Source organism: Staurois parvus, unplaced genomic scaffold (assembly GCF_062004578.1).
Source record: "Staurois parvus isolate SC_StPar_1 unplaced genomic scaffold, SC_StPar_1.0 ptg000025l, whole genome shotgun sequence".
Lineage (NCBI taxonomy): Eukaryota > Metazoa > Chordata > Amphibia > Anura > Ranidae > Staurois > Staurois parvus.
The window spans coordinates 7,009,777-7,027,844 of NW_028317821.1; the positions used below are offsets into that span (position 1 = coordinate 7,009,777).

The 18,068-nt window shown below is 37.7% G+C and overlaps 1 protein-coding gene across 1 annotated transcript in view; it reads left to right on the forward strand.

Moving 5' to 3' along the window:
- The window catches only part of UTP20 (UTP20 small subunit processome component), a 134,743-nt gene that overhangs the window by 87,555 nt on the left and 29,120 nt on the right, over window positions 1-18,068 (forward strand). The window contains exons 41-50 of the mRNA XM_089694285.1: window positions 810-1,066; window positions 3,199-3,338; window positions 4,253-4,409; window positions 4,501-4,599; window positions 6,147-6,314; window positions 6,822-6,988; window positions 9,399-9,546; window positions 10,769-10,885; window positions 15,541-15,711; window positions 15,800-15,928. Of these exons, the coding sequence (XP_089550411.1) occupies window positions 810-1,066; window positions 3,199-3,338; window positions 4,253-4,409; window positions 4,501-4,599; window positions 6,147-6,314; window positions 6,822-6,988; window positions 9,399-9,546; window positions 10,769-10,885; window positions 15,541-15,711; window positions 15,800-15,928 (1,553 nt within the window). The remainder of the gene's footprint in view (window positions 1-809; window positions 1,067-3,198; window positions 3,339-4,252; window positions 4,410-4,500; window positions 4,600-6,146; window positions 6,315-6,821; window positions 6,989-9,398; window positions 9,547-10,768; window positions 10,886-15,540; window positions 15,712-15,799; window positions 15,929-18,068) is intronic.

An 18,068-nucleotide genomic window follows, 5' to 3' on the forward strand; every position in this document is an offset into this window, starting at 1 on the left:
GAGAGGAGAGCTCTGAGAATTGATTGGAGGAAAGGGGCACACCCCCCTTCACACAGCACACAGGAACAGAACTGAGTCTGTCAGGCTACGCCCTCCCGTCACCATTTTTCTTTTTGTGTCAGGAAAACTTGTCAGAAGTGATTCATGTTGATAGCAGCAGAATGATGCGCCAAACAGAAATGACACTTGGTGCTTTGTGTATTTCCACTTTTTCAGTAAAATTTTATGTTTGTTGTATGTTTCCATTCACACCACATACCTAAAAATAATTTTAAAAATATTTCTTTTTAGCTGTTTGTTTGGTGGTGGATCATACACTTTAGGAAGCATTTGTAGCTTTGAATAGATGGCAATGTACAGATAGGGGACAAAAGTGAAAGTGCTCTTTTTTTTTTAAAGTTCCTTACTATACAATGAACCAGCCAGGCCTGAAAATCTTTAACCTTTTGTTTTGGCAGTCCTGACCATCCAAGTTTAGTAATAATGAAATCTTCCAGCACAGTACAGACAGGGTTACTTTTGGCAAACCAACTCCCTCATGAACAGGGAGCATGAAGTAGAATTTGTCAGTCTTGGAGTTTCCAAAAAAAGAGCACCTTAAAAAAGTGAGGTGCAGTTTTTAAATACTTTTTTAAAGTTATGCTATGCAAGTGGATACGTGACATATATAAAGTAAGTGTTATTTCAGTCTAGCTGAAAAATACACTATAAACCATGTGCATTACCATAACTCACCACAACACCGAGGTGTGAAAAGGCCCTAAGGGTTTGTTTGTTCTGTTAAACACCTGTCCTTTATTGTTCTAAAGGTGCAAGGAATGCTGAGGAAGATGTGGCGGATGAAGTGATGGATTTGGATCAGGAGGAAGAGCAGATGGATACTCAGGATAATGAGAATTCCACCAATCAGGAGCCATCTGGAAAGGCTGATAATAGTGTTAAACAAAAAATAGCATTGAACTCCCTCCCAAGAAACAAAGAAGAGTTGACATCTCTAATAACTCACATTCAGGAAACAGTGAAAGGCAACATCCTACCAAAGTTACAGAAGTGTCTAAATGCCAAGGTTGGTGTTCGCTGTTTTAGATTCAAGCCTAAACACTTAAACGTGTGTGGTAAAAATGCTTATTCATAAGATAGATTAGGATAAGAAAAATATAGACTTTCAAAATGCTTATCTACTGTGAAAAAATAAACCCACAACTATAAAATGTTTATTTTTGTGACTTAAACATTTAAAATATGGTTTCGTGAATAAAGGAGAAGTTTGGGGTCATAAAATAAATACAAACACACTGCCCATCATAAATGAGTACACCCTAACAGATTTATCAGAAAACCTTTACTTTCCTTTCAGAATTAACATTTTGTATGGGACACTATACTACACAATGCTCCCACAAATTTGATAATTTGCACACACAAAATAGTATTTTTCTTAAATTAATTCAAGACCATGTTGAAAATATGAATACACCCTAATGAAAGTCTTAGGAGAAAAGCTACATTTTAGACAACAAAATACTAACAAAAATTTAACTACAGGTGAGTCTTATTATTCATTAAATAGATGTCCAGCAGACAGTTGATTATAAAAGTTGCTGTTCACAGAATCTCTCCATGCAATCTTTGAGACCTTGAGCTATTTAGCAAAGAAGAATGGGCAAAAATATCACTCTCTAGATGTGCAAAGCTGGTAGAGACATCCCCAAAAAGACTTGTAGGTGTAATTGCAGCGAAAGGTGGTTCTACAAAGTATTGACTCAGGGAGGCTGAATACAAATGCACGCCACGTTTTCAGATATTTATTTGTAAAAAACGTTATCGTTTATCATTTTCCTTCCACTTCACAATTATGTGTCACTTTGTGTTGGTCTATCACGTAAAATCCCAATAATATACATTTACGTTTTTGGTTGTAACATGACAAAATGTGGAAAATTTCAGGGGGTATAAATACTTTTTCAAGGCACTGTAAATGTTTTTGGAACTGATGGCTTCAAAACTGTATGGTGTCGCAAAGGTGAGGAGTTCAAAGAAAAATACATGGTGCCTACAGTGAAACATGGTGGTAGCAGTGTGGGGCTGCATGAGTGCTGCTGGTGTTGGGGAGCTGCATTTCATTGATGTCATCATGAATTCACAAATGTACTGCTTTATATTGAAAGAGAAGATGCTACCGTGCCCTTGGACGTTGTGTACTCTTCCAACAATGATCCAAAACACACATCTACGGTCACTGTTGCATTTCTGAAGAAGAACAGGGTGAAGGTGATTCAGTGGCTTAGTATGTCTCCTGATCTGATCCCAATATGTCGCCAACTTGTTCATTCCATGTCTAGAAGACTTAAGAGCTAAACTGTTCTTTAAAAAACTGTTATATAAAACTCAGTTTTGCCAAAACTTTGGAAATTGTTCTTGTGTTCATTGAAATATTGATTAATATCTTACTTTTCAAAGGCGGTGTACTCATTTTTGCTGAGCACTGTGTGTGTGTGTGTGTGTGTGTGTATATATATATATATATATATATATTTATACACATACATACATAATTACCTCCACTGCAGCTATACCATGCAGGCTGTAAGACCAATCAGGTGACTGCTGATCGGGCAGCTCTTGGTCTTTGTATCCGGAGATGCCTTTGCTGGGATTTCCACCTCACTGCCACACACTGCTCCATTTGACAGACGGGGAGGGGGTGGGTTCTGCTGATTCTGTCTCTCAGTCACCCACTGAAAGGTGGAGCCAGCTGTCAATCAGACAGCTTTTTGAACACGGCTCGGCTGTTTCCCATCAGTTTCTAGCAGGCGATAGCCTGCCATCAACTGACTTTAATAAATGTACTCCTGTGACCAAAATGAAAAGTATAGCCAAAAAATATTCGGCTTTAATTCTCTATCAGTGCTAATAAGTCCTTGGTAGATTTAAGTTAGTAATATGTTTGTGTGAAGACTCACAGGCCCAATGTAACACATGTATTGTACAGTGCAGCTTTTTTCTATTAATGTTAAGAGCATGCGCTAGTGCCCATTTTCATTCATTTAAAACTTGTCAATTTTTGATTAAAAAAGTAAACGTCTGCTTAAACTGTTTTTTTTAAATATCTTCCTGGTTGTAAAACATTGCTAAAATCTCTCATTACAAATTCATAAACAAACCTTGTCATGTGTATTTTATTAATCGTTTGGGCAGGTAAAGAGAGAGGAGGAGCACAAGCTGGTAAAAACCAAAGCTGTGAATGAAGAGGAAGTGGTCCGTGTCCCTATAGCATTTGCTATGGTGAAGCTAATGCAAACACTTCCACAAGAGGCGATGGAGGTCAATCTGCCCAGGTAACAATAAATATCTTTAATTTCAGAGTATTCTGAGTTGCATGGTCCAGTCAGTCTTGTTGTAGCTGTTGTTTCAAGTCAGCTGAATTAGGTAATAATACATCGCAGAGGCTTCAGAATCTCTGTTGTATTTAAAGGATAAGTTCACCTTTTGGGAAAAAATAATAAATGCACATATTTTTACAGGAAAAAAAAGAGGGGGACAGGCTGCAACTGCTGGAACATGTTACACATTCCACCCTAAATGCAGGTGGAATATGTAACATGGTCCAAAAAACATGCTTATCCTTTAAAATGTACTGTGTATAAAAAATGTTTCTATATATATATAAAAGAAATAATAAATATATATATATATATATATATAATTAGTACGAAAATAATATATATTATAAAAAACATGCAATACAGTCCTGCCCAGTTTGCTAAACTATTTCAATCCTCCCACTCTTCCATCTCCAGAACATTAATTCTTCTGAAGTCTAAAATAAGAACTAGGAGAGCTGATTACTCGACACTGGACAACTCTGATTTCTGACACGGTCATAAGACTAATCGTGTACATTTTAACAAATAATATAACAAACACTTCTGATGTTAAAATTAACTGACCAACAGGTAGCAAACATAAGAGAAGTTTGTTCTTAGGCTTTAAATACACTTTTTAAGTGAAAATGGCTACTTGATTCATTCCTAACCAGCTGGAGAGGATGGACTTGTGACTTAACCAACTCCATCCTCAGAATTTCTGTAGGAATAGGCTTAATTTGCAAATTAAGCCTAAGACACTGTTTTCAGCTATTTGATTGTAATTTTCAAGTTTCATTGGATCTGCTGTTAACTTTGAGAATCAAGCCTATAGTAATATAGAATAAAATTATTTATACTTTTTTCTTTCCCTATTACTTTGCCAGTATCCTATTAAAGGTATGTGTCCTCCTGAGAAACCGAGCGCAAGAAATCCGTGATATTGCAAGAAACACTCTAATTAAGATTATGGAAACCCTTGGGTCTCGTTATCTGCACTATGTGTTAAAGGAGATGCAAACTGTCTTAGTTAAAGGATACCAGGTAATGTTTATTTTAACATTAACTATGCTAATATTGCTATTTTCCATATCTATATCCATATCTTTCTGTTTTTTTTATTATCCAATGCCAGGTTCATGTGTTGACGTTTTCTGTAAACCTGTTATTGAAAGGACTTACTGCCAGTCTGAAAAGTGGTGACCTTGATGGCTGTATAGAAACTTTGATCCAGGTAAATAAAAATAATCTTGGGATGGGACTATTTCAGAGAAGGTAAACTCATCTGTGTTGGCTTCTAAACCACCCATCGGAAGTGGCGAAAGTAGTCTGTTGTAAGGTGTTACAGGAAAGTTGTTGACGTAATTTAAATAAACAGGATAATAGAGTACCATATGAAGAGGAACACTTTTGTTGAATTTATTTGGTTAAGTAGCTCTGCCCTGCTTTATTAGCATAGTCAAGTGATGATCTGATGGTCATTTTATCAGGCATGATTTTCTTCTTCCCATTTTGACTAATGATAACAAATCAAGATAGGTCCCATTTAAATATCAAAGTATCAGTGTAAATTTTGATATCATATTTTACATTTTAGTTTTAGTTGTATTTTAGTCATCTGAATTGTTTTAGTCATATTTTAATTGACTAACATTTCCAGTACATTTCAGTCAACTAAAATCTATTGGATTTAGTTAAATTGTTATGCATTATTTATACATTTCTCTAGAACTTCCAAACTCAGTATATATTCCTGGAGTAGAAATCTAATAACATGTTATTATTTATGGTATTAAGGTTTGAACATGCACTACAAACACAGATTTAGCTGTTGCAATGTATAATGTCTTTATAAATAAAACCAAGTTTCATAAGCAAACAAAAAATATTGCTTTTTGACAAATATAAGTGCAACTTTAAAAATATATAAAACAAAAACTCACGAAAACTGTAAACTCTCTTGGCTGTAATGCCATTACACATATTCCCTGAATATATTAGCAACATTGAATATTAAAAAAAAAAAAAGCCTTTTTTCTCTTTTTTTTTTTATTTTACTTTCAGCAGCTTAGTAGATGCCCCCTACTTATTCTTATGTGGTAGTGCAGTGTGGATTTTAACATCAAATTTCAATTTAGTTTTAGTCATAGTCTTTTGACTGAAATGCCATTTAAGTTTGTTGCATTTTAGTCTTTTGACTGAAATGCCATTTTAGTTTTAGTTGTATTTTAGTCATCTGAATTGTTTTGGTTTTAGTCATATTTTAGTTGACTAAAATATTTTTAATTTAGTTGACTAAACTTACCACTAGCGGCAAAATTACCACTGGTATCAGTAGGTTATACTAAACCTAACTCATAGGTAAACACACAATTTATTAGTTGCATACTTTGTGGTCAAATGCACTCGGTTGGTTACATGTATAAAGATGAATATAGATGTCAATGAATCCTTTTATGAAGAGTACATTCCACAGAGACAAATGAGACGGAAAAAAACAACATTACAAGCCACAGATGAGACATTACAAGGGAGACCTTAACCTTGACAAGGGATCTCAGCAAGGACTAGTATCCCAAAATTGTGACTTATTCTCAAATCCATGTCTGCGAGGATAACACTGCAAAGACATAGAGGATGCTTCTTTGTTAAAATATGTTTAGAACTTCTGTATAAATATAGAAATAAAATGTAACATTTTAAAGTTGCACATTTTATCAATGACGCATCTTACACATGAGTCGGATGTTTAACATTTTATACATTTTGTATTCCTTGCAGATTTTCAACAATGAGCTATTTGGCGACATTGCAGATGAAAAAGAAGTGAGAGGGATAGTCTCTAAAATAATGGAAGCTCGAAGCAGCAAAAGCTATGATTCCTATGAACTGCTTGCTCACTTTATTGGAAAAGACCAGGTTGTAAAATTGATCCTGCCCTTAAAAGAGGTAAGATGTGTGCAACTGTAAAAGCATGCATGTTTTAATCTTATTGGTGTAAATAAAACAGGGTGAGAAACTAATAGCACAAGGAACACATTAATTATGCTGCAATGCATATATGCGAACGAGGAGAGAACAGAGTGACAGGAGGATGAGCTCACTAGCCTGCTGCTTCTCCTTTACTGTCTAGTCACAGGCTAGGGGTTAAGAGCTGCAAAACCTTTAATCATTTAACTGGAACCAAGGAAATTTAGGTCTCCTGCTCTTTATGACAAGGGCTGTGCTGTATGGCTGACCTTCATAAATCTTAGAACTGGATGAACAGAAATACAAACCCTTTGGGAGGTAAAACCATTCAATGTATTTTATGTGTACTGTATGTACCTGTTCAGGCTGAAGGTCAGCTGTAAGATTGACATAAGATGATATATGGCTTTTTACCCCTGTTTTGTTTACTTTTATTAAGTGCTGTTATAAGATGTATTTATGGATATAGTTCCTATTATTTTGCAGGTTTTGGAGAAGACAACTAGTTTGAAGGTTGCTCGCAAAGTACATGAAGCTTTTCGTAGAATTGTGTTTGGTTTAGTAGCCAATGAAGATATGTCAGCAGAATCCATCCTTTTACTGAGCTATGGCCTGATCAGTGAGAACCTTCCTCTCCTAACAGAGAAAGACAAGTATGGTTTATTAATAGGGTTTTATTCTATTCTTGGTAATGGCAGTCATGTTTTTTTTTTTTTTGGGTTTGGCAGTTGTTCAGAGGAGTTTTGTGCCTTTTTGTTCTTGAGAGTTTAGCAACAGGTACACATAGATTATCAAACTGTCATCTCTTGTGGACCAGTAAATTATTATCAGTGGTCTACAAAATTACTTTATTAACATAAGGATATCTCATGTCAGGGGTTCATAATGTGAAACTGATCTTATAACATGTTAGAGCAGCCTTTCTCAGCCTTTTTAACATGGCAGAACCCTTGAAATAAATTTACAGTCTCAGGGAACCCCTGTCAATAATTACTGTATCTACAGCTCACAAGTCATTAGTATTTTGGTCACTGGGAAGAATTCTCCTTACACTTGTGGTCACTGTAAATAATCCCCCCTTTCAGATTGCTAAAAGTATTATTGGTTCACTGGTAACTTACCTGTGAGTCACAAAGTGCTAATTGCCCCTAGAACCCTAGGGTTCTACTGAACCCTGGTTGAGAGAGGCTGAACTTATGATAAAATTTGTAGACCCTTAATTTTCTTGTAAGTAAAGTTAAAAAATCTGCAGAGGATCAAATAATTATTTTCGCCACTCTAAGGGTTGTGTCGTTGTAGACAAATACTGTATCCTTAAATAAACTTTTACTGGGATAAATACATTGGACTGCCATTGTTAGGCTCCTTTTGAAAATTCAACTTGCCTGACTGTTATGGTGACCCACTTGCTTCAATACTTTGAATCACAGTTCTCAAACAGGCATGTATATCTGTAAATATGGGATAAAGGCTTAAGTCCTGATGTGCATACTTGGTCTGGGTCAGTTGACCTAAACTGTTGAAGTATGACAGCAGGGTGTCTAGCATTTGCAAAATTAATATCTAGCCACCTGTTAGGCTGCTTACGCAGATTATGTAATCGATTTAAAAACACCTTTACATTGTAAGTTATATTAATCATGGCCTCTGTACTTTTTCATACCCTTTCCTTTCACTTATTTAAAAAAATGTTTGTAAATTCGTTAAGGTTCCATGCATACTGGGCTTAAAAAAAAAAAGTTCCCTTGGCAGGAAAAAAAAAGTTCATATAGAGCATTTTTGTATACATGTTTAGGTTTGTTAAGAGTATTTTTCTGCCAAAAATGGAAACCAGAAGGGTTTTTTTTATCCTGCCTCTAATGCTGAGCTTAAAATATGCCTCTAAACGTATATATATCTATAATGCGTATGGACACATAGGATAACATTGAGCTGCTTTTACAGGCAAAACACAAAACTCATGTAGAAACAGGGTTTTTTTAAACCAGTGTGCACGGAGTTGTGAAGTAACATTTTGTGTCATGTACTTTTTAAATGTCTGGTTAATATTAAGGGCAGACTGTTGAGGTTGACTGAATTAGACTACCTGAGTTTCCCTTACTTCTACATATAATACTATGTGGATGGTAACACTGATATACTAAATATGATGTAGTGCAGGGCTTAAAATTTCAAGTCCTGAGCTACTAGCCAGCCCTTAAGAGTTACTCGTCACCAACAAACACACACAAACAGACACCTGCACACACACACACAGACATGTACATACACATACACACACAGAAACATGTATACACATGCACAGAGACACATGTACACACACACACACATATACAGACACATGTATACACACACAGGCACGTACAGACACGCATACATACACACATGTACATACACACAGACACATGTACATACATACACAGATACATGTACATGCACACACACGTACATACACGCAGGCACATGTACAGATACACACATGTACATGCATACACAGACACATGTACATGCATACACAGACACACACATGTACACACACACACATGCATGCACGCTGTTAAGTGCTCTCTCCTCTCCCCTGAAGCCACCACTGGCTGACATAGAGGATCATGTGACCAGAGTGAGCTGAAATTAGGTAGACACACACACACCTATAAAAAGTTGCAGTACTTCGTTGTTCACTCACAGATCTGGGTACTGCACTTTAGGTGGAGGCAGGGAGCACAGCACACACTCCCTTTGCTTTCACTGCGCTCAGCTATTGAGCAGTCTGACGGCTCCCAGTTCCAATGACAGCCCTGGCCACTCGCCATTGGCGAGCAGGCGAGTGGAAATTTTAAGGTCTGATGTAGTGTGTATTGCATGGATCAGTTGAACCTAGACATTGAATATGCTGCTCAAGTATACAAATAACTTTTTTTTTTTCCAAGGCTCCTGGCATGCACGTCCAATTTATATGCTGCCTCTAACCTGCACCTTTTTTGGGGGAAGTAGAGGATGGGAAGGAAGTTCTAATATTATTTATTTTAATTGAATACTGACATTGTTAACTTTTCCTTTCAGGAATAAAAACTCAGAAATGCTCCCTCCAGATCCACGCCTTATGCCCCAGAGCTGTTTGTTAATTCAGCCGCCTCCTCCACGTGGAGGCCGCAAAGCAGCTGTTAGCAGAAAGACCAACATGCATGTACTTGTAGATACTGGACTCAGGGTTAGTGTCAACAGACAGTAAAAATGTTCTTCTGATCTCTTTGTTTCTCTTTAAAATATAACCAAAGGCAATTTTTTTTTTACTTTTGAAAAGAGTGGAGAGGGATTAGAACACCTCTCAGTTTTTTATTGTTTTATGTGCCCCTGTTATGGAGATTCACCCTCTCTATTTGTCCTCTTTACCATTATCATTGAAAATGAAAGTAAAAGAAACTCCCAGATTTTGGGCTGTCCCCAGAAAAGTAGGGTAAGTCTTCCAATGGGGATACTAGTTCTGGTGACCTGGGGGAGCCCAAGTGATTCCCTTAATTTGCAGGGATTTTCTCTCAATTTCTGTTTTGGCTATGGAACAAAAAGTGAAGGTAAATCACCCCAATAGGACATAGGATGGCAAAAAACTGACAGGGTTATACCTCTCCTTTACTCTATCCAAAATGGAAAAATAAATTGCCTATAGTTCTATTTTGATTCAGATCTTTGTATTTCAATGTTTTCATTAATTTATAAACAGTTTAAGAGGAGCAACAAGACACGCCCACGCAGGGGCTATCAATTGCACATAAAAAAATGAAAAAAACAGTGCTCTAACACCAACAGAGCAAAAGGTATGCCTACGCAGGGGCTATCAATGGCAAATAAATGACAAAAACATTAGTATAACACTGACAGTAACTCAAACTAAAGGCAACTATCCACTGCCACACCAAAAACAAACAGAAAAAGAAAGAAGAGTACAAAAGGAAAAAGATAAGACCAAGAGCAGGAGTCCGAGAAAGATCTTTGAAACATACATGGAAAAATTAATTTTACATTTGTTAGTATTCATCCGGTTTTGCACCTGGTTAAGCAATGTAGATAGCAGTCTTAACAACAAGTGATGTAATAGAAAATACTGTGATTTATTGTTTTATTAACTCTATTTAGAAAATTAGTTTCTTCATTATCACATGCAAAACTTGCTTCTTGATGGGGTCATTTAGAATTCATAGATCCCTTTGAGAAAGCTCCATAGCCTAATGAATCTTCAGAGTAACCAGATGACAATTGAGTGTGACGTATTTTGTATGTGGTTCATCATTTTCTTAGATGGGCCTGCATAGTGTGACAATGCCCAAGTGGCTTGCTTATCTTAATCTGGTAAATATGGTATATTGTCTGGAAGTAAATGCTTTTAGTGTTATTTAGACGTTATGCCAATGTATTTGTGTGTTTCCATGGTACAGCTGCTTCACATGAGTTTGAAAAAATCAAAAGTAAATTCTTCTGAGGAACATGCCTTGGAAATGCTGGATCCCTTTGTGCAAATACTGATTGGCTGCCTACAGTCTATGGATGTAAAGGTGAGGATATGAGTTTGATTATATATAGTATATCACATGTTTTTAAAAAGTGGCATGCAAGTAGAATCAATGAGTGCTTTGAAGTGAAACTGCAGGATCAACTAAAGGTGTAGTTGATTTACATATACCGTATATGAACAGTGTTGCCTCCCCTAGGTTCTGTAACTGTGTTTAACCCGTCTGTAAATCTTTGCCAAACTGCACTTACAGGGTCATTTTACTGTTGCCTTGTTTAGCTCCACACCTTTCTGTGTTTATTTGTGTTTATTGTACATTTAGATGTGTGCGTGGAGTTGCACTTTATTTCTGGTATCAAACTCATCAATTAAATATCAACATCTCTGTACAAAATCTCTGCATAAAAATCAGTGTATGGAAAGAGAATAATGTTCATTTCCTGTATTTGTTCATGATTTATCTTGTTTGATCCTGTCTTCTCTGATCCTCCCCTTCTTCCAGTGTCCCCCTCTTATCTTTATGATAAGACATATAGTGTGGAGTCACTATGCACATGCTCAGTTTGATGTGTATTGTCAGGTTTCTTTTTTTTTCTCTTGGGAGAGTGAGTGTGGTCAGCACAGGGCCAATCAGCACTGTCCAGACAGAGGTCAGGGGTTCTGCATCCTCCTGGAGCAGAATAAAAACTCCCCCTACAAGCTTTAACCAGTGCTCTGCTGAACACTGACAGAAGTCACAAGACTGCTCTAACTTCTGATGAGTAAAGGTTAGCAGTTTATATTTACTAAAATAATTGCACTTCCATGTTCTGTGTACTGTGGGAGACCAGATATAGTGAATGCAGGGACCTGGGTTTATTAACACCGTAAGGTATTGAAAGTGATGTAAATGATCTGGTTCCTGGGCAAGCAGCTTCTACACCATGGAGGATCTCCATGGTCTCCTTGGCTTATACAGTGCATCCAGTAAGTATTCACAGCGCTTAACTTTTGCCACATTTTGTTATGTTACAGCCTTATTCCAAAATGGATTGAACTCATTTTTTCCCCTCAACATTCTACAAACAATACCACATAATGACAATGTGAAAGAAGTTTGTTTTGAAATCTTTGCAATTTATTAAAAATAAAAAACAAAAAAAACACATGTACATAAGTATTCACAGCTTTTGCTCAATACTTTGTTGAAGTAACTTTAGCACCAATTACAGCCTCAAGTCATTTTGAGTATGATGCTACAAGCTTGGCACACCTATTTTTAGGTAATTTCTCCCATCCTTCTTTGCAATACCTCTCAAGCTCCATCACGTTGGATGGGGAGCGTCGGTGTACAGCCATTTTCAGATCTCTCCAGTGATGTTCAATCGGGTTCAAGTCTGGGCTGTGGCTGGTCCACTTCAGGACATTCATAGCCACTCTTTTGTTATGTGGGCTGTGTGCTTACGGTCGTTGTCCTGTTGAAAGATGAACCATCGCCCCAGTTTAAGGTCCAGAGTGCTCTGGAACAGGGTTTCATCAAGGATGTCTCTGTACATTGCTGCCTTCATCTTTCCTTTGATCCTGACTAGTCTCCCAGCTCCTGCCACTGAAAAACATCCCCACAGCATGATGCTGCCACCACCATGCTTCACTGTAGGGATGGTATTGGCCAGGTGGTGAGCGGTGCCTGGTTTCCTCCAAACATGACGCTTGGCATTCAGGCCAAAGAGTTCAATCTTTGTTTCATTTGACCAGAGACTTTTGTTTATCATGGTCTGAGAGTCCCTCAGGTGCCTTTTGGCAAACTCCAGGCGGGCTGCCATTTGCCTTTTACTGAGTAGTGGCTTCCGTCTGGCTACTGTACCATACAGGCCTGATTGGTGGAGTGCTGCAGAGATGGTTGCTCTTCTGGAATGTTCTCCTCTCTCCACAGAGAAACGCTGGAGCTCTTTCAGAGTGACCATAGGGTGCTTGGTTACCCCCCTGGCTAAGGCCCTTCTTCCTTGATCGCTCATTTTGGGTGGGCGGCCCGCTCCAGGAAGATTTCTGGTAGTTCCATACTACTTCCTTGGAATTCATGGCTTGGTTTGTGCTCTGACATGCACTGTTAACTGTGGGACCTTATATAGACAGGTTTATGCGTTTCCTAATCAAGTCCAATTAACTGAATTTCCCACAGGTGGACGCCAATCAAATTGTGGAAACATCTCAAGGATGATCAGTTAGAACAGGATGCACCAGAGCTCAATTTTGAGTGTCATGGCAAAGGCTGTGAATACTTACTATATGTACATGTGTTTTTGTTGTTTTTTTTTTTTTAATAAATTGCAAAGATTTCAAAATGAACTTCTTTCACATTGTCATTATGGGGTATTGTTTGTAAAATGTTGAGGAAAAAAATTAATTTAATCCATTTTAGAATAAGGCTGTAACATAAAATGTGGCAACAGTTAAGTGCTGTGAATACTTTCTGGACGCACTGTAGCATAATATAACAAAAAATAAAATTGAAGCGCCACACCACTGCTAAGAGGTCCAGATGCAAATTTATTCCTTTAGAAGTTTGGGATAAAAGGCAAAAAGTAGCCAACTCCTTTCATGAGAATTATCTAACAAAAGGTATCCAATTTTTTCAGTTAGATTGATTCCTAAATAGATTCTGTCAATTTTAAATATATCCATTAACTAGGACTTCAGAACCAATGGGAGGAAAACTATTCAACCAGTAGGATAAAATAAGCCATTTACCAATAGCTAGAATATCATTTAGCAATGTCGGATGATGAATAGTTAATGTAATTTTATCATCTGTACTATTGCATTGCAAACGCAGTAGAAAAGGTCAAGGACCCTTGATTACACTGAGCCAATATAACATAAAATCATAATATCAAAATCTAGTATCTCTACATGAGCAAATTACAAATTCAAAACTAGTCTTTTGTATCTTACATTTAAAATATTAAGACATTTCCTACTTTTAAGACATGAAGAAAATTCATGAAAGCAATATTAAAGTGTATTTTGTATGGAGTTGGGAAGGGGTAGAACATCTGTCAGGTTTTTATTGCTGTTTTTGTTCCCGCATAGGAGATTCATCCTTTTTGTTGTTCTGGTGACCATTGTCACCAAGACAAAAAGTGTCAGAAAATTTAGAGTGGTCACCACAACTAGAGGCAAGAATAAATCATCCAATGGGGGCACTAGTTTAAATGATAACGGTCTAAGTTTGTTAATTCTGTGACACAGGAAGTGATGGGAAATCTCTCCAATGGGACACCAACAGAAAAATAACCTGCAGATGGTTTTTAAGCTTCCCCTTATTTATCCAAAATAATAAATGGCTATCCATATCCATTTTCAATCCAAGAACTGCATAATGACAGACCTTCCAATGTTGTCCCCTACAAACTTCAAATTAGGCCCCCCCCCCCAGCTAGTGATCCTGCCAGAAACACTTTTCTGTCATAGGGTGTGGCAATACTTATCCACTGTACTGTGAGAATGAGTAGCATTTTCACTTTATGCCTCACCTTCTCTCCATCTAGGTGGAGGTGTTCTGTAGTCTACAGAGATGGCCAAGAACAGCGCTTGCTAGTAACAGCTTCCTGTTTTTTTGTTTTTGTTTTGTTTTTTTTGTATTTATCAAACTGATGTAACAAATAGAAAATAAGTTTAATTAATTCTTGGGGTTTGTATATACTTTAGCTTGAAGCAGACTGTCACTCACCTTTTTACCTATTGTATATAATAATAATTGTATATAATATAATAATCTTGGTCCTTCCCCCTTTTTCACATTTGGAAGCTTTTTTTGGGGGTAGCAAGTATTTTGCCTAGGTATGGGTGACATCACTCTGGATACACCCCCTTTTCCTTGCCTACAGCTTTCTGGGATCATGTCACACATTCCAGGAGGCAGTAGCTCGATTGTGACGGATCAGTATGTCACAGCTAGCTCCAGAATATAAGATGGTGTCCTGGGGAACTAAGACAGCAGTGAATACTTTTTCAGATTGTAAGATGTCAGTGATGGACTTTATGGGGTAATGAGTATTTTTGTTTTTTTTTCTTTTTTAGCTATAGTATTTGTAGCTGTTGATTTTTACTTTATTAAAACCAGGTGAGGTTCCTCTTAAAGTTTTGGTTCACAGTGTAATAGTGAACTAACACCATACACCCTGACCACCCCCCCCCCCCCAATTCCTGCTGTACTTACCTCTGTGGATACTGAGCTGCCTAGCATTCAGAGATTTGAAATCAGGAGCATATCAAGGAAGGATTAGAGTCCCGGCACCCCTGAGCGTCACTCTGAACGGATACCGATGCTCTGCACAGAGAAGAGCAGGAACCACTGGACTGTCTGCATGGGCACTGACAGCTCAGAATCCCTAAAGAGAAGTACAGCGGAGACTGGGGGTGGGCAAGGTGTACAGTGTTGGTTCACCTTTACAGAAAAAAGAAAATGTGAACTAACACTTTAAGGACTTTTGACAAGACTCCTATTGGTTCTTTTATTATTCAGATCTATTTACAGGTGCATGCTGTTTCCTAACATCTGGCTTGTTGCCATTTGAATGCCTTCACATGGGCTGATATAAAAAAACCAAAAAGAAAAGAAAACTCTAGCAACCAAGATGCCATATTCAGAAGAAAGCAAAAATAACTGTGTTGTGATGTGCAAATGGAAGTATGTTGAACATTTGCATTTCTATATAGGTCATCACTGGAGCTCTGCAGTCCCTCATCTGGATGCTTAAGTTTCCATTACCCTCTATAGAGAAGAACACGGAGGAGCTGATTACACAGCTTTTTCTGTTGTTAAAAGACTATGCAAAAGCAGGTGCAGCCAAAGGTCAAAATTTCCATCTGGTGGTTAGCTGTTTCAAGGTAAGAAAAGTATCATTGGAGAACACTACATGCAGGTATCACCTGTTATAACATGTTATAACTATTTTGCCTTTTTGTATTTTTACAGTGTGTTACCATACTGGTTCGACACATGAAGGGAACCATTACAGAGAAACAGCTGCAAGTGTTGCTTGGTTATGCTGAAGAGGATCTCTATGATTCTTCACGGCAAGCCACTGCTTTTGGTTTGTTAAAGGTTAGTTCTCCTACCAGCATTATTTTCCAGCACAAGGGGTTCACTCTCATTATGTGTTAAAAATAATGGAAATCAGCCTACTTTAAGGTGTGGTGGGTCCTGTAATAATTCAGCAGCCATTATGTAACTGTGTAATTATTTTCTAATTTTAAAGCAGTATGCCCCTTTAAAGAATAAATTCAAGTAAAATCAAATTGTGATCTGGTAATGCTGGATGGGAAAAATTGAACTACGCTAATGATAAGTAGTCCACATAATTTACGTTTTATTTATTAATCATTGAAACCAGCTTCACCAGGCTTTTCATAGTCACACATATCACATGGTTTTGTGCTGTGGTGCCTCTAGTTCTGTTTCAATGTAAATTGGTGAGGCTGAACTGGGCTCAAAGAAAAGGTAAGGTTGGCCTGTTTTTTTTTTTTTTGTAGGTTTAAGGCCTCTCAGAAAGTGACAATACCAGAGACTATAGTGATATTTCTTGCAAGGTAGTCAGGTATTGATGATGAATGCTAGGATAACTCAGCAGATAAATTGGCTATCCTGAGTTAGTTTAAAGTGGTTGGAAACCTCAGATATAAAATATGAACAAAGCATATCCCTCTATGGTGGGCACTTGTCTCAATCCAGAGCACTAAGTGTCATTTCTATCTGCTGCTAAGTTCCTCTGCTATAAATAGATGTTTCTTTTTGATGAGTTTTCATGACACCAAGAGAAAAATTGTGACAGGGAGGAGGGCACAGCCTGTGTTTGAAAGGCTCAGCTCTGTTCCTGTGTGTTGTGTGAGGTGGGGTGTCCCTTCCCTCCAATCTGCACTCAGAGCTCTCCTCACTAATGTAACTTCAGCTCTCCACCTCCTTCTTTCCAGAGCTGAGAGATCCTGTGAAAATCTGCTGTAGGTAAACAGGTACAACTTATGTAGGATGATCTGTTTCATTTCTGTGTATCACCTGAGGCCCGCCACTTCACTAGGTACAGCGGGTAAAAGAAGTATTGAACACGTCACCATTTATCTCAGTAAATATATCTCTAAAGGTGCTATTGACATGAAATTTTTACCACATGTCGGTAACAATCCATGCAGTTCATACATACAAAGAAACCAAAACAAATAAGTTCAGAAATTAAGTTATGTGTGATAAAATGGAATGACACAGGGAAAAGGTATTGAACATCCTAACTGAAATTTGTTTAATACTTCGTACAAATTCCATTGTGAGTAATGACAGCTTCAACACGCCTCCTATATGAAGCAACTAGTCGCATGCATTGCTCAGGTGTGATTTTGGTCCATTCTTCCACACAAACAGTCTTCAAATCTTGAAGGTTCTGTGGGCCTCTTCTATGAATTCTGATCTTTAGTTCTTTCCATAGATTTTTCTATCGAATTCAAGTCAGGTGATTGGCTGAGCCATTCTAGCAGCTTTAGTTTCTTTGGCTTTGTGTTTGGGATCATTGTATTGCTACCCTCGTTTCTTTTTCATCATCCTGGTAGATGGCAGCAGATTTTTATCAAGAATGTCTTGGTACATTTTTCTATTCAACCTTCCTTCAATGATATGAAGTTTGTCAGTACAGTATGCTGTAAAACAGCCCCACACCAGGATGTTCCCACCTCCAAACTTCACTGTTGGTATGGTGGTTTTGGGGTGATGTGCAGTGCCATTTGACCTCCAAACATGTTGTGTATTATGGCATCCAAAGAGTTTAATTTTGTTCTCATCTGACCAGACTATATTCTCCCAGTATTTCACAGGCTTTCTAAATATTGTGCAGTAAACTTAAAACAAGCTTCAGCATGTTTTTTCTTCAGCAATGGAGTCTTGTGTGGTGAGTCTGCGTACAGGCTATGGCGGCTGAGTGCATACAAACAGTTGTACCTGCTAATTCCAGGTCTTTCTAAAGCTCTCCACAAGTGGTTCTTGGACAATTCTTCTGATAATTTTATTCACTCTTCTGTTAGAAATCTTGCGAGGAACACCTGCTCATGGCCGTTGTATGGTTAAATTATGTTCTTTCCACTTCTGGATTATGGCCACAACAGTGCTCACTGGAATATTCAGAGATCCTTCTGTAACCAATGCCATCAGTGTTTTTCCTCCCACTGACACCAATGATGGGGCACTATTCCTCCCACACTGG